Source organism: Chrysoperla carnea, chromosome X (assembly GCF_905475395.1).
Source record: "Chrysoperla carnea chromosome X, inChrCarn1.1, whole genome shotgun sequence".
Lineage (NCBI taxonomy): Eukaryota > Metazoa > Arthropoda > Insecta > Neuroptera > Chrysopidae > Chrysoperla > Chrysoperla carnea.
In genome coordinates this window covers 33,769,205-33,785,096 of record NC_058342.1, presented here as the reverse complement: position 1 = coordinate 33,785,096, position 15,892 = coordinate 33,769,205, and the positions used below count along the sequence as shown (strand labels likewise).

The window sequence follows — 15,892 nt, the reverse complement described above, 5'->3', positions numbered from 1 at the left end:
GAAATATAAGAGAGACTTTTCTCCTGCCTCATTGGCAATTTGAACCACTGTACATCGAAGTTTCAGATTGGGAAAATCCATGATTAAGGACATAGAATCCAAAACAGTAACAGTAAATGGATCCTTTGAGAATAACCTGTCATGAGAAGTCGAAACGTCTAAGAAGCTATGGGATTCTATCGGTGCCAGGCGCCACGCAGAAAGCATATAGATTCTCCGCCGATATTTCTCCAAAGATTGATGTATCCAAGGTTTCGGACCTAAATATTATTAACCTGACGCCCTGCAGGTTTCTACAGGTGCAAATAACATGTATATGGGTTTGATCGTTCTCCATACAGATCCTACTAGTGGGATCGTTACAGAGCCCTATGTTATGAAGAGGGTAGTTCAATCGAGAGTGTCCTGACTCAACACAGTCAATTTTCGGCTGGGAAAGGTGAAAGTTTGCTCGTTAAAAGATTCGAAAACCAAAAAGTTATATCTTTATATCCGGGCGTTAGTTTTGAAAGGAAAATGTTTGAGGTATCTTGAAATGAATACTTTTCGAACACAGAAACAATTGTTTTTATAGAAAATTAAATTTATTAGAAAAATATCTTAGAAATAGAAAATCTTAGAAATATAATTAGAAAATCTTAGAAACCTAATAACATTGGAACTTAAATATCTAAATAGAAACAAATTATAAACTATATGAAAAATTAATTGAACTGAATTTTCAAGAAAATCCAATTTAAAAAAATAATTAAAGAATAAATAATTAATTCAAAAAATAATTATAACTAGATCAGTCTTGCGAGTAAAGCGTGGGCGTGTAAGGGCGTTGATTTTCTTCATGCCAAAATTGCCTCCAGCTATAGATCAGAGGTTTAACTTACAGTCGCTTCCTCTGCTGTTTCTGAATCATCATCTTTCTTCGGCGGTATCTGCGGTAAATCATAAATTCCTCGTCTTGTAATCTACAAATAAATTTTTAATTTAAAGGATCAGTGATTTATTAAGGCGATAGTGAAGGACATAGGTGCAACATTTTATGGCTTCTTTTTAGGCCCGTGCGCATGGAGGGTGATGTTTGGGAGAATTACCACACACCCCCTCTTCCCCGAATTTGTTTGAAAGAAGAGAAAACGCTGGAGAGGAAGTATAGAAAACTCTCAAAACCATGAGCGAAATCTACGATGAATAAGACATGGAATTGCGGAAACCAAGGCTCAATTGAAGATTGAGCCAGTCTGGATCACAATCACAATATATTTCTGGATCTCAGTTTACATTACGTACGTCGATTTGTTTCCGAAATATTTATAGGATCGATTTTTGAATAATTTACTCGAAGCACTCGATATTTGCAATGAAAGATGCGTTCTGACAGTTTGAACGCTCGAATGATCGCTCCTTTTCAACTTTGCGTCGTCTCAAAACATACCTTAAATCGAAAATGTCTGAAAATTGACTGAACGACCTAGCCTCGACGGTGTAGTGGTCACATCATACATCGCGGTGTACAGATCGTTGCGCACAAAGTTTTGTTTTTATTGACTTTATGACCTAACACGATGAACAATAATTGAACCCCCCCCCCCTCTTGATTCCTGCGCACAGACCATCTTCTTCGTACTTTTCAGGCACCTTGACCTAGAAGAATAAACAAATGCATACCATGATGTCCTTATTACATTCATTTGGCGACATGGCGTGAAGGCATGGTGATTTATAAAGTACCGCTCGAAAAATTTTACCGTGAACATGGGAAAAATTAACTTGAAACTTTGAAAGTTCTTCAAGTTTGATTGTCAGATTTAGATGAGCTGGTGAAGCGTTTAATTCTTTTCTTGTTGAAGTAATAACAACCTAAGAACGAACAGGTTAGTAATAGTATATAGATTCCCTGGTGGAAAAAATTTTTAAAGACAGAATAAGTCTTAGTAAGTTAGAAAACTCTGAAAAAATCTTAAGAACTCTGAATAACTTTGAATAACGAGTTCTTTACACTTTTTGAGAGTTTCTAAGACTTCTTCAGAGTTTTCTAAGACCTTATTCTTTCTTCAAATACTTTTTCCACCAGAGTTCACAAAGTTTGTCAATTTAAAGGATCGTAAATAAGGTCAGCACTTTAAAACTTACAGCTATATCGTTTGTATAAGCGATTATATGTAAGAGACTCAATATTCGAGGATAATAGTTAATTAAATCGTCATCTTTCTCAGAAAAACCACTAAAAATTGCATCTTCTATATTATCTAGAATAATTAACTTGATCTAAAAAAAAAAAAAATTTTGTTTAAAGAACTGTGATACAAATTTTTGGTCAAAACCATTCGACAAGACAAAAATTGTTTAGAAATGTCCAAAATATAAGGTCCGATTGTCAATAAGGACCGATTAATTTCTATGAATTAAGAATTTTTGCCTTAACAGATAAGGTTGAAGGGGTTATTATTAACCCTCGTATGAAGGCACTACCATAAAGAATTATTTGATAATTGATTAAAACTCACGTTTTTTTCTTGAATTAATTCGGGTAATGCGTGGGTCATATTCAAAATAGGATTATCCGCATGCGATGAATAACTAAAAATCGTATTTTTAGCAGATCTTGCAACGTTAAATTCCGTAATGCGCTTTTTTAAACCAGTATCGGAAATCGAATCTAAATTTGATTTTAAATGTTTTAATACTGCATTTGAAATTCCTAAAAATAAAAAAGTATTTTTAAAATTTTGAATCTTCGCGCCACGAATATTTTATACCTCTTAGACGATCTATAGGAAATAATCTATGAGCTGATAAGAATAATGTCCGTTTAGCTTCAGTTGCCTCTTCTAATTGAAGCGCAAATGCTAATTGTAAGCTATGAAAAAAGAAAATTTTTGAAATAATACGAAAAGGACCATGCAATTTTTATATGCAAATTGAGTTCCTCACTAAAAATTTGGAAATAGTAGGCTCTGAAATTCGAAAACTCTATTATTTATTACAAAAACACATTTTTTTACTATTCAGGGCAAAAATTAGCAGAAATATTGAGGATAATTCAATTTTCATATGAAAACTGCGGTATGTTTTAATCGTTTGTGATAAAATACGTACCAGAACTGCGTTTTTCCAGAGTGACGAGCTCCACTTATAAAAGTAATTGCTTTGGATTTTACCCCATGATGTAGTAACTCGTCTAAGCTAGGGCACATGGTGCTAAACGTGTGAGTATTCATTATTTCGAAGCGATTTTCTAATTCAATTACTAATTTCGCAGCTTTGATATGATGACACCATGAAATAAACAATATTTGTTAGTTTTTTGTTTTTTTTTTTGGTATAGTCAAAATTTTGCAAATATTCTTCAAAATTATGACTTAAAATAGTTATAATTGTATTATTTTTTTCTAAATTGAATGTAATTTTCGAAATCTTCTAAATTTTATCTTACCAATTTAAAATTTTGCACAATTTTTGAAATTAAACGCCTTGCGTATAAAGAACGAACTAGCTTTTAGAATTGCTCGATGTTTCCTACTGATATACAACCTCTATAGATAATGTAGATGTTCACTTTTATTCGTAACTATTATAAAAATAGAGATAGATAAAACGATTATTCATATAAATCTATCTCCTTTTAATTTATTGATATTTAGTACGTAATTTTAATACCAGATGTCAGAGTTTTTCGAATATTATAAATAACCAAAAATATGAATATAAAATTTAATTTTTATACTAACCCATTTTCGAAGTTTTTGATTAAAAACATCAAATGAAAATTGTATTGAAGAAAATTAATTTTTTTTATGAAAAAATTACTAATTTTCGGTTTATTATTTGTGTACCAAAAAGTTGACAATTTTAGGCGGGAACTATAAATCACATGGCTCTTGACATGTTCACATGTTCAATACCTTCTCTCCCCACTCCAAATCCTATGAAATTAATGGAAATGATTTTAGAAAATGTGTATTATTATATTTTATGCTAGGATTACAGAATTATAATAATCCTTGGATGGTTTTAATTTAATTATATTTAAGCAAAGAATTTAATGGATATGTATTCTTGGATAAACATTTATTTTTAAGTTAGTCTTTTCGATGAGAGATGGCAGTTAAATCGATTCAAAATTTAGGGAAGAATATAATTTGAAATATAATTTTTATATATTATAATTTTTTTTATTGGTGAAGAATAAAGTCACGAAAAATAGATAACTTATAACTTTTATAAGCGAAAAAAATAAAAACTAGCAAATAAATTTTATTTCAAATATTAAGGATTCAATGTCATTCTTTTTATATTTTGGTAAAATGTAATCCCGCCAAATTTGTAATACTAGAAATATAGATAAATATTTAAAATTGAAAGCATTGCATGAAAAAAAATTCATTTTTCTTACTTAAAATTTGTGAATTTTCATCGAAAAAAGAGTCAATACGGAGATTTCTATTAAAAAGTTAGCATATGAGTTTTCCCTAAATTTCGATCAAGAAATATCGTAATAACTTTTGAAACTTGAACCCAAGTAAAAATTGATTTTTTAATTTCTTTAAATTTGTATATTTACACCAAAAAAAGAGCCGGTTAATTACAAAAATTTCATATGTCCACGTCGAAATTCGGACAAATTTTTCAAAGCTTCCGCTAAACTTTTTAGGTAAAACCATCAGAGTTTATTGGCCTATTAAAACATTTCCTTAAACATGAAAATATGAAAAATTGCGCATGCCAAAAAGAAACAATCCTTAGAATTCGATTATCTAACACACAACACACATTTCAGAATTGAATTTTCTAGGTAAATTTCTACGAAGAGAAAAACCGTATTATTTTCTATATAAAAATAGAATTGTGATAAAAATTTGGTGTTGATAAATTATTTTCAAAGTTTGTGTGATATTATTTTCGAATAAATTTTTCCGAGCTTTCTAAGAATAAGTATTTGATGCTTTCTAGTTAATTTTTAGGTTAAATTACACACATTTAAAATTTTCATAGCGAAAAATCAATATCAGCTGATTCGATTTCGAATTTTCGTAATTGTTGCATGAATTATTTTTATACGTAATTTGTACATTCATGTAATGACAATTGCATATAATATAGGGGCGTATGATAAATTTTATTTAATTTTTTTTTTAAAAATCGAATAATCTTATCGTAAAATTTTCATTATAGGATTTTTGGAGATTGATTAAAATTATTTGAATTTAAAATTGAAAATTTATAGAGAGACTTTTTGGAAATTGCATGTAAGAAGGTAAATTTTTATTTCGGTGTATTTGCAAAAAAAAAAACGAGTGGGTATTAGACGGACGTTAAATACAAATACACATCTCTAGTACCTCGTGTTCGCAGCCAGTTTCGTTCAATTTTCCATCAAATCTACGGCGTTTAATAATTGAATGAATTCAAACGAATTGTGTACATTCATGACTGTGAGTTTACGAATTGAAAAATAAACCAAGACTCTAAAAAATTTCTAGTTTTGTGTGACTTAAAATTTAGTTCGAAAGTTTTTTCCCTGAAAATTTACGAAAATGTTCACAATTTGGTACACGGCATTTGCATGGAACGAATATCGGTAAGTTTAATTTTTTTTTTCGATTATCACATGATTTTTCATGAATATTTTAATAATTTTATAATAACTACGCATGCGTATTTCAATTTTCATAATAATTTTTAAATAAAAAATAATCAATTTTTGAATTTTTTATTTTTGTAACTTGTCTATTTCTATAAATACGCTGTTTTGAAAAAGCAGTCATAAAACATTGTCGATTTTACACGAATTGTATGGGTAACGCGTTTACGGAACCGGCCGGCCGGCGTTTCTATAAATTAAAATTATCAGCGGCAAATGTTTGGAGCGGTGCCAATTTTGTACAACAGTTGAAATATTGTAATGCCAACAAAAAATAGTCAAATGTTTGTGGTTTTTTACAAAATTTTCAAGAGGAATATTTTAAAATAAACGTACATTCGTTATACGTGATACGCCACGTTAAATTGTTTGTTTTATATAAACGGGCAATGCATTTAATTACACTGAGAATTACTAGTCAAGACGGTATCCATAAGACCCGTTATACTTGACTTGAATCAGGAAATTATTTTGGGATGGCCAAAGTAAGACCATTGCTAAAAACCATGTCGAAAATTATTCTGGGTGACCAACAAATTCGTAATTTATGCCCCCTAAGGACATATTTTCTTACGGGAGTTGTCATCATGAGCTTAAGCTAACTTTGAATTTAGCAATTTGAGGCAAAAAATGTAGTTGAGAAAACAAGGCATCTAGAATCAGTCCAAATGATATATATTATTTATTTCTAGCCAATTCTCCGGGCATTTTTCAGCGTCTTCTTACATGTATTGTTGTATCAATATCCCATTTTTCATTGTTTTTTGGTCCTCTAACCGAATTTTTGGGACGACCAAAGTATGATCATAGCTAAAAACGTCTCCAAAATTATTTTGGGTGAAATTTATGGCCCCCAAAGAATATAAAGATTTTTTTTTTTTGAAACCGGTATTGCTTCGATATTAAAATGTTGATTTTTCGATGTTCTTCAAGAATTTGTTTTTTTTTTGTGGACAACCTAAACATTTTCCACAATAACTGACTGTGTGATTGGGTAATTGTTCTATAACTTTTAATTTTCTTTTGGAAAAAAATCGCAAAAAATAAACATTTCAGATTTTTTTAAATAAATATTTGTCGAAAAATGTAAGCGGTTCTCAGTTCAAACTAATTAGAAAGCCACAGATTAATAAGTTTCTAAACTTCATACTAAATGTTTCTAGAAAAAATAATAAAAATTCTAACAAAAAATTTTTGTTTATTCAAAACATGAAGTTTTCTTATAATCTAAATAAAGCTCGCGAAAGGGTTAAGCAGTTGTTTGGCTTTGCGCCGCACCGTTAACGGTAGTAGTAAAAGCGGTTGTTTTGTTACTACAATGTAAAAATTTTCCCACCGATATAAAACGAAACTATTTTCAGAAGTCAATAAATTCTAATGTTTTTATTGTAAGATAATTATGAAATAAGTATATTAACTTAACGTCGTTTCAAAAATATACAGTCTACAGTACAAAGTGTTCAAGGTATCACAAAATTGGATATTACCTCATATACATTTCAAATCAAAAGTAATTCAAAAAATTCAACAACATTACATAAAAATTCGTAGCCCACGAGCTGCGTAAGCTAAGCGAATTCCCTCAGAGATTGAAAAAATAACACATTTTTCTTTGTGGACCTCCGGTTAACCCCTTGTTTACCGGTCGATTTTTCTCATTAACGAACTTGACCTTTCAAATACCAAAACCCTTCTTGATACCAAATTTTATTCAAATCAGATTTAAATTTCGACCGCTAGAGAGTTGACAAACACATAAACGTATAGATACAAATGTGTATATATAAATTTTAACGATGGTCATTTTTGATATCTAGTAGGTAGGATCGATGAACATTTGAAGAAAGTTTTCCAAAATTCCACCATTAGTACAAAAACAATAGCTCCATTTCCTTCGACAAATCGATATAAAGTTTTACACCACGGTTTAAGGTAGTCCTTGGTAGCAAAATGTATGTATTCGTACTAGTAGTTGGTGGAAAAGATGGCAAGTCAAGGAATATTAGTGAAAATCTTAACACATTAGTTTTTCAATACTTTCCGGCTACCCCCTCCCCCATATTTTTTAATATATCGACTAGATCATAAATTTAAATTGTAGTGTTGAAGAATTGTAGGTTAATTATCTCGTAAATTAGGCCTCAGATCCAAATTTGGTAAAGAACATTTTCTTCTTTTTTTTCTCAGCTTATTAAGGAAGCGAAAGTTCTGCAGACAATTATTAGAACACCCTGTATAATAATGTTATTTTTTAATTTCTGTTAGATAAAAAAATGTTTGGCCTAAGTTTGCCGCCTCTTAAAATTTGCCGACATATTCACCAGCCTACTTACTCTGGTGGTAAATTTTGCACAGTGTAAAACATTTTGTAGACAGACCATTGTATATAATTTTCGGTAATTTTACTTGAAACACGCTGTAAATATGTTTATATAAATTAGAAATCGAAAATAGAATGCACAATAAAAACGCACAAACAAGCATTCCAAGAATATCTCTAAGAGATTCCAAGTCGTTGTGAGTAGCCGTCTCTATAAATAATATTAAAAATAGACGCCCAAATCTTACTACCTAACAACAAACTTGAAAAGTTTTACTTTTCAGCTGAAAAATTGTAAACAATTTAACATCGGATTGCATCGCGACCGAGCACCGAGCATCGAGCACGTACATTTTTATTTTTATAGCAAATGTTGCGGTTGTTTAAACATAATTTTGTTATACAAGTGAAATTTACAAAATTTAAAAAACTTTCGACAAATGCGATTTAATTCTTGTAAACCGATTTTTGGAAAATTTTCTCAATCAAGTCGGTTCGACCGTTTAGGGGCTACAATACCCCTGAGAAACACACAAACGCACAGATAAACACTTTAAACTTATAACAATCCTTCTTAAATCAATATCAAAGTGATGGTTAAGGACATCAGATAAGATGAAAAGGATACTTAAAGAGCTACCTTTTTTTTGGGACAAATTTTTGGAAATATTTTAATGGAAATTGAAATATTTGAGTTGAGTTTGTTCTTTTGAATTATTGTTTTGAATTACTTAATTATTTTACCATTTCACTTTTCAAAATAAATTGAGCCAGGTTTATTTGACTATTCATTTCCATAGTAATTATTTATATGTTAAAATTATACGTCATGCCTTTTCTAAACTGAATCGATTTTGAAGATCATCGCCAATTTTTTAGATTTTTCGAGAACGGAACCCTAAGCTCGCACTTCAAGCATAACTAAGAACACTCTTCGTTAAATTACCTTTCAAATGAAACCAAAAAAATTAAAATCGGTTCATCCGTTTGGGCGCTACGATGCCACAGACACACACACGAACATAGCGGTCAAACTTATAACACCCCTTTTTTTAGTTCGGAAAAAAAATATTTTTATCCCCCTACCCTTGGTACACAATGTAATATTTATTTAATGTATGACCTAATTTATGGGTGACCCCCTAACGAGAGTTAGGTCAAGATCGGATGTCCTTTCTTTTGAAACATCCTGTTTAAAAAAAAAAACTTAAAATTGACTTAAAGCCATAATTCTAAATTAGGATAAGACAATAATAATCAAGAATCTGGTCCAATTAAAACTTGATTGAGGTACAAAAATTGTAGATTTGATTTTCACACATTTGAAGTTAACTAGGCAATTTGTATGACGTAAATGTAAGAACTCTAAAAATATTGTAAACTAGGCAATTTATATGACGTAAATGTAAAAAAATGCTCTAAAAAAATTGAGGCAGCAACTCATTCATCGATTAATTTTCGTACAATTAACATTTTTGTGAGCTCTTCCCCAAAACTATGTTTATTTTGATTTAAATGTCTGTTGTGAACAAGGGACTGTGAACTATCTTTTACCGCAAAAAATGAACATTTACCGTACTTGTTCAAACAGCCGAATCACTTTAAAATACAAATTGAGTTGAGATAGAGATAGGATTAGCTATTCCTATCTAGGATTTACATTTTACATAATTTGGCATATCCGCTTTACTCTCTGAGTAATTCTAATTCACTTCAATTACTCATAACCCATTTATCTTGAACAAGAAAGTATATGTCCACTATGCGGATTGGCGATTGTCATAACCACTAATTCACCATAGGGCTTGATTATTATTTACTCAAATATAAAAATATGTTAATTAACTTGGCAGGAACTTGACTCTTCATATGTATTTAAAAATAAGAACAACAAGAAAAAATCAATTATTATTTTAAAAAAAATATGTTTTTCACGGAAAAATAGTAAAATTCACAAGAGGAAAAATATTTTTGGCAAATGAAACTGTAAAAAGTATATATACTGTTTAAATCAATGATTATTTTTTTCATGAATTACGAAAAATAATATTTGCACGTAATCAAAAAATAATATTATGTAAAATTTGGCATAACCCCAATTAAACAATTAAATTTTGATTTTTCATAGTCGATTTGAGAAAAATAAAATTTAATGTAGAAATTTATAAAATCGATCAAAATTCATTTTTGAACACTTAAAACAGATAAAGTTTTTTTGTTTATATTAATACTAGAGTGATACCTACCCGCTTCGCTAATTGGATAAAATTTGGATGTGATAGAGCAAAATTCAATTTTTTGGATTTTGATGACGTCATAAAGTTAAAAAATTCAATTTTTTTGATAACATAAGCGAATTTGAACCGATCTTATTGCAATTTTTTTTGAAACCCACTATTTTTTGGTCATTCTTTTTAGCTGTGATGTCAGTTTTTCGCTAGCTATCACTTATGTTCTTAATTCCGGGACCAGGACTCCACCTTCTTGAAACTTATTAGAGCTAGGTTAACTTTGATGACAAATTTGAAAAGTATGACCCAAATTTAGTAGAATTACATACTTGTTTTATCAAAATTGAGTAAAATTTGGGAAAGATAGAGCAAAATTAAATTTTTTGGATTTTGATGACGTCATAAAGTTAAAAATTTTTATTTTTTTGGTAACCTAAGCAAATTTGAACCGATCTTATTGGATTTTTTTTTGTAACCCACTAATTTTGGGTCATTCTTTTCAGCTGTAAGGCCAGTTTTTTACTAGCTATCACATATGTGCTTAATTCCGGGACAAAGACTCCATATTCTTAAAAGCTATTAGAGCTAGGTTAATTTTGACCACAAATTTGAAAAGTATGACCCAAATTTAGTAAAATTACATACTTGGTTTATTAAAATTGGATAAAATTTGGATGTGATAGTCAAAATTAAATTTTTTAACTCGTTACGGCTCTGATATTTGCAACGGGTTGTTTTCATAGAAAAAGCAGGCACACATATGCATTGTAATGACTTATAAAAATTTAAATAAATAGTCGATCGAATGCTATGAAATTCGATCGAATACTATGAAATTCTTTAAATAATTCTTTAAAGTTTACAAAGTTTCCTCAAAAGTATAAGTTTATGAACTAAAATTAAGGGCTGAATTGTTATTCAATTTATGCAAACGAAATATACTATTTTATGACACATTCTAACATATCGTAATCGCATCATGGTTTACTTTAATGACATTACTGGAAGATTATATAACATTTTTGAATTGAAAAATTTGTGACATTTATTTTTTTTTTTTGTTAATAGGGATACAATTATCAGACGCTTACAACAATATCGAGGTATTGCACCAACGAATACTCAAACGACTGCACCAAACGTGCCAGAAACACCAAAAGTACCAGAAACTAAATCAACTGGTCCACCCCCAGTAACACCCACACCTAAACCAATTACGACACCTCCGGTACCTTCAAAACCACAACCAATCCCACAAACACCTCCTACACGTCCCATAAAACAGTTATCACCGTCTCCACCTCCTCCACCCAAAAAGAAACCGTCTCCATTTGGTTTTGAAAAGAAATTTAGTTCAGAATCGTCAGAAAGTGATTCAAGTCCTAGTCCTAATTTACGGGGTAAAAATGATGCATTTAATATGAAAAAATCTTCCCCTAAGTTTAAGAATTCAGATGTCGTTGATTTTCTATCGAAAGAAATTGACGCATCGTTTCCACAACCAAATCCACCTAAACAGAAAAGTCCGCCTAAAAAAGTTGATGCAAAATTGAGGTATGTGAAATTTTTTGCCGTAAATTTCACTAACACTTACTAACCGAGAAAATCTAACTAACAAAAATTCCAATCAATTACTAACTTAAGGTTTCGTAGTGTATTTATTAGTACAAAATTTTAAGGGTTCAGTACATATATATTACAATGAAAACTCGTTTTTAGTTAAAAAGCGTTTTTACTATTTACTACCATTTCCTCTAAACACATTTATCTAGCTAAAACTAATCTAACTGAAATTCATGATCGAATTCTAGTCATTTCAGATTAAACATAGGCCAGGCCATCCAGTAACCATAAACTGGTAAAAACGCTTTCTAAATAATAATACGAGTTTGTACTTTTTAAGTAACATATATACATTCATCTAAAGAAAAGGAATTAATCTAAAAAAATCATTTATGCAATGGTTAGTACACATATGCAAAGTGTTGAGGTATTTAAATGATTGTGTATAGGTACGGAATCCTGAAAAGAAATTAACTAGGTGTGTTGAATAATTTAGATTATTTATTTCATATAGCTTGGATGCAATTAATCTTTTTTCGAATTGATATTTTGCATTCGCAGCTTAACTAACCAAATTTTAACTAACAAAAAAAAGCTAAAGTAGTATTCTAAGAAGGGAAAATGGATAACATTAGCGAATATCTAACACTTAAAATGGAAAATACCGACGGCTCAAAATCAGTAAGTTACAAATCATTTACTATTCAAGTTGGAACAGACGAATAAACAAAATCGAGATTTGAAAAAATAGCTAAATGTAATCTTCCTCAAAAAATTATAAGGATTGCTTTATCCAAATTCTAAAGAATTATCAAAAATCATCATCTTTAAACCTGTCAACTGAAGTCATGTGCGTAAGAAATGCGCAATAATCCATATAATTTCAACCCTAAGTCTAAAATTGTCATGGCGGTCGTACTACCTTAAGATCTCAGTTATTTGAATTTCCTAGTTACATGAAATAGACTATAACTGAATAATAGATATATTTTATGATTTAGTGTGTTTATATCTCTGCCAGTGTTGAGTCTGTTGAAGTTGAAGCTCATAGTCCACAGCTCACAGCTCACAGCTCACTGTTCACTGTTCACTGCTCACTACTCAGTTGAGTCAAAGTTAGAGTAGTGAATACAGGAAATGAAATAATTGAGTCAATTGATTTGATATTTATGTATATTATTTGAATGAACATCTAAATACTGTGTTTATTCAAACTATATAAATCTATTTAGTACATAAATTCGTAATTCAGTCGTTGCGTAAACTTAGCGAATTTCTATAATAAAATTATTGAAAAAAAATTTATCACGTTTCTCTTTAAGGAGATATGCAAGGATTGGATAATACTAAAAATTTCAATAAAACTTTATAAATACAGTCAAACCTGGATAAGCGAGAATTCAAGGGAGCACAATCTCACTCTCGCTTATAGAGGTTTCTCACTAACCCGAGTGTCTCGCTAATGCAGATACATGGGTAGCGTTTCTCTCTTATAGAGGTACGCAGCAATAACAAGTCACAGCAAGTACGAATGTAGTAAATATGTCTCCTAAATAATATAAATAAATAAAGCTCGAATGTCGCTTATAGAAGTATAGATGAGTAGCAGTCTCACTTACGGAGGTCCATGAAGGAAAAACGACTCTCTCTTACAGAGATTTCTGTTTCTCGCTAATAGAGGTTTTGGGAGCTTAAAATGACGGCTCCTGGCTTTACTCTCACTTACCCAGGTTTGACTGTACATTTTTTGATCAACAAAGTTTCCAAAAATCACAACAAATTCCTAGGTCATTGGGCTTTTTATTACTTTTTTTATCGTTCAAAGTTGACTGGAAAAATGATGAATTATATAGGTTATCCTTTTCAATTGAATATTTCTATATCAAAAAATCTAGAGAGTATGATAAAAAACTTTCTAAAATATTTAGACAATCTTGTAGTTTATAATAATACCATCAAAATATAAGGTTGTCGATGATATGAACGTTTTAATTTAATTATGAGTTCTGAAGATCCATCATTTGATGAACGACTATCGTTAGAGAATTAATGATTGAAGAATGATATCTATATTATCAAATTTATAAGTCTCACTTGCACACAATATATTATATATTTTTGTAGTTTCGTGGTATTGTAAAGCTAAAAATAACACATTATTTGACTACAAAGCATGTATTTGGTTTATAAGTATGTACCGTGCAATAAACCTAAACTTTTTAACAATTTGTTAGAAACATAAAATTTGTGTGAAATTCCATGTTCGATACAAATACAATAGCTTGATTTCTGTAAATATGAAATTAGTTTGAAATTAATTTTGTGAGTGAGTCCTTAGTCGCACTTGAATACTTTACCAAACCAAATAAAATTAATCAATTTTAACAATATTCTAAAAATTGATCGATTTTTAATCAGTTCTAATCATAATCACCACTTAGATCATTGCAAAAACTCACATCACTTTACAAAAACACAGATTATTTATCAGACCATCAAAATTACTTTACAAAAAAAGGATATTACCTAATTTTGTGAATTTTATCTTATATAAAACTTTTATATAAAAAAATCAAGTGAAATCAAACAATTAACTGAGTTAATTGTTGAAATACCATGTATAGGCAGATTTGATTACGTAATTGTTTGTTTTTTACGTCACGAAAGATATCCACTCTTAGATATCCATACATTCATAACTGATATTCCCATATAATACATACTATAAAATTTGTACACTTGTGGGTAAACAATGATGTTTACAAAAAAATGTTTCAAACAAAAGTTGTTTATTTTTTTTATAAGAAGCATTTTTTTCATTTAAACTTTTGTTCTATCTCTAACGGTTTACAAGATGTGTCCCACGGATCCATGACCCAATTGACCTATAATGCTCATTTACGAAGTCGACCTCACTTTTTAAAATTTCAGCTTGATATCTCTTTTCGTTTTTGAGTTATCGTGTTAACATACGAACAGACAAACAGACAAATGGAAATGGACTAATTAGGATAATTTTATCAACACCTAAACCAAAATTTTGTTGGTAGTATCAGTATTTTTAAGGGTTACAAGCTTGGGACTAAACTTAATATACTCTGAAAATATTCAAGCAAATTTTATACCTGTTTTTTTTTTAGTTTGAGCCAAAAACGAAAAAATCGAATTCATTTGACTCACTCAAATATTTAAGAAATCATTCTTTGAAACAATCATGTAAAGTAAATTGCCTAAATTGAACTAAATGAAAAATTATATTTTATGAGCCATTATTAGAATGAAAATTTTATATGAATCAGGGTCAATTTCCGTGGTTCACTTCCGTCACACATAATGTACATTATACGGAAGTCAATACAATTTATAAATAACAAACCGCACCCTGTAATTAGTTTAAATACAAAATCATTTTAAACTATTCCCATATTGTAATTTGTTTAGAATTGTATTGTGATATTTTGGGCAGGTGGGAAAACTGGAAGACTAGTAAGACACTAGTCGTTTGATTTTCTTTAAGAATTTGACAATCTTACAGGAGAGGGGCTGGTATCTTTGAGATTAGTATCTAAGAGTTGAATAAATCGTATTTTACAAGCTTTTATTTAGTTTCACCTGGATCCCCAGACACTCTGGTTGGAACGGTAATGAGAGAGCAGACAAGCTGGCCAAACTGGGAATCACCATGGCTCCCACTTAAGAAAAGCTTGCGAGGATGCCATACCAAGAAGATCTTAACAGATTAGGAGATAATCTGAAAAACCAGCAATTAAAGGCATGGACCAGCTACGAGGGAGGGCGAATCGCCAAAAGCCTGTTGGGTGAAAGAAACTCGCTCGGTAACAGAGCCGAGGAGATCTTGAAACTAAACAAAGCTGATATTAGAGTCATCGTAGAGTTACTCATAGGGCATGATAACCTGAACAAGTTCCAACATCAGATTGAAAAAAGACTATCTCCCGCGTGTGACAGATGCGGAGAAAATTCAGAAGAAACATCGATTCACTTTCTCTGTTACTGCCCGGCGCTCATACAGCAGCAAAGGAAATGGTTTGGTCCGACCATAATCGAACCAGAAGAAATTAGGAAACTCAGCGCTAGGCAAATAATGGGTTTCAGTACATCAGTTGGTTATAATAGCCA

At 30.4% G+C, this 15,892-nt stretch overlaps 2 protein-coding genes across 2 annotated transcripts; one reads left to right on the top strand and one right to left on the bottom strand.

Annotated features, from left to right (window-relative positions):
* Positions 1 to 804: 804 nt before the first annotated feature.
* LOC123303073 (DNA repair protein RAD51 homolog 3-like) lies at positions 805 to 3,451 on the bottom strand. The gene is made up of 7 exons (XM_044886173.1): positions 3,431 to 3,451; positions 3,094 to 3,256; positions 2,754 to 2,854; positions 2,502 to 2,695; positions 2,128 to 2,262; positions 1,663 to 1,854; positions 805 to 962 (listed from the first exon to the last, which is right to left on the bottom strand). Exons 2-7 carry the CDS (start codon positions 3,213 to 3,215, stop codon positions 873 to 875), a joined length of 834 nt encoding a protein of 277 aa, XP_044742108.1. The 5' UTR covers positions 3,216 to 3,256; positions 3,431 to 3,451; the 3' UTR covers positions 805 to 872.
* Positions 3,452 to 5,531: 2,080 nt separating this feature from the next.
* Positions 5,532 to 12,191, top strand: LOC123303072 (proline-rich receptor-like protein kinase PERK2). The gene is made up of 3 exons (XM_044886172.1): positions 5,532 to 5,575; positions 11,258 to 11,743; positions 12,158 to 12,191. Exons 1-3 carry the CDS (start codon positions 5,532 to 5,534, stop codon positions 12,189 to 12,191), a joined length of 564 nt encoding a protein of 187 aa, XP_044742107.1.
* Positions 12,192 to 15,892: the final 3,701 nt, after the last annotated feature.

What these genes read in the sequence shown, in the direction of transcription:
- LOC123303073 (XM_044886173.1), bottom strand. Translation starts at nt 3,215, where the DNA reads ATGAATACTCACACGTTTAGCACCATGTGCCCTAGCTTAGACGAGTTA. An exon ending in TCCTATAGATCGTCTAAGAG is followed by an intron (nt 2,696 to 2,753) that starts GTATAAAATATT and finishes TTTTATTTTTAG; the next exon opens with GAATTTCAAATGCAGTATTA. An exon ending in CTTATACAAACGATATAGCT is followed by an intron (nt 1,855 to 2,127) that starts GTAAGTTTTAAA and finishes GTTCGTTCTTAG; the next exon opens with GTTGTTATTACTTCAACAAG.
- LOC123303072 (XM_044886172.1), top strand. Translation starts at nt 5,532, where the DNA reads ATGTTCACAATTTGGTACACGGCATTTGCATGGAACGAATATCG. An exon ending in TTTGCATGGAACGAATATCG is followed by an intron (nt 5,576 to 11,257) that starts GTAAGTTTAATT and finishes TTTTGTTAATAG; the next exon opens with GGATACAATTATCAGACGCT. An exon ending in AAAGTTGATGCAAAATTGAG is followed by an intron (nt 11,744 to 12,157) that starts GTATGTGAAATT and finishes TGCAATGGTTAG; the next exon opens with TACACATATGCAAAGTGTTG.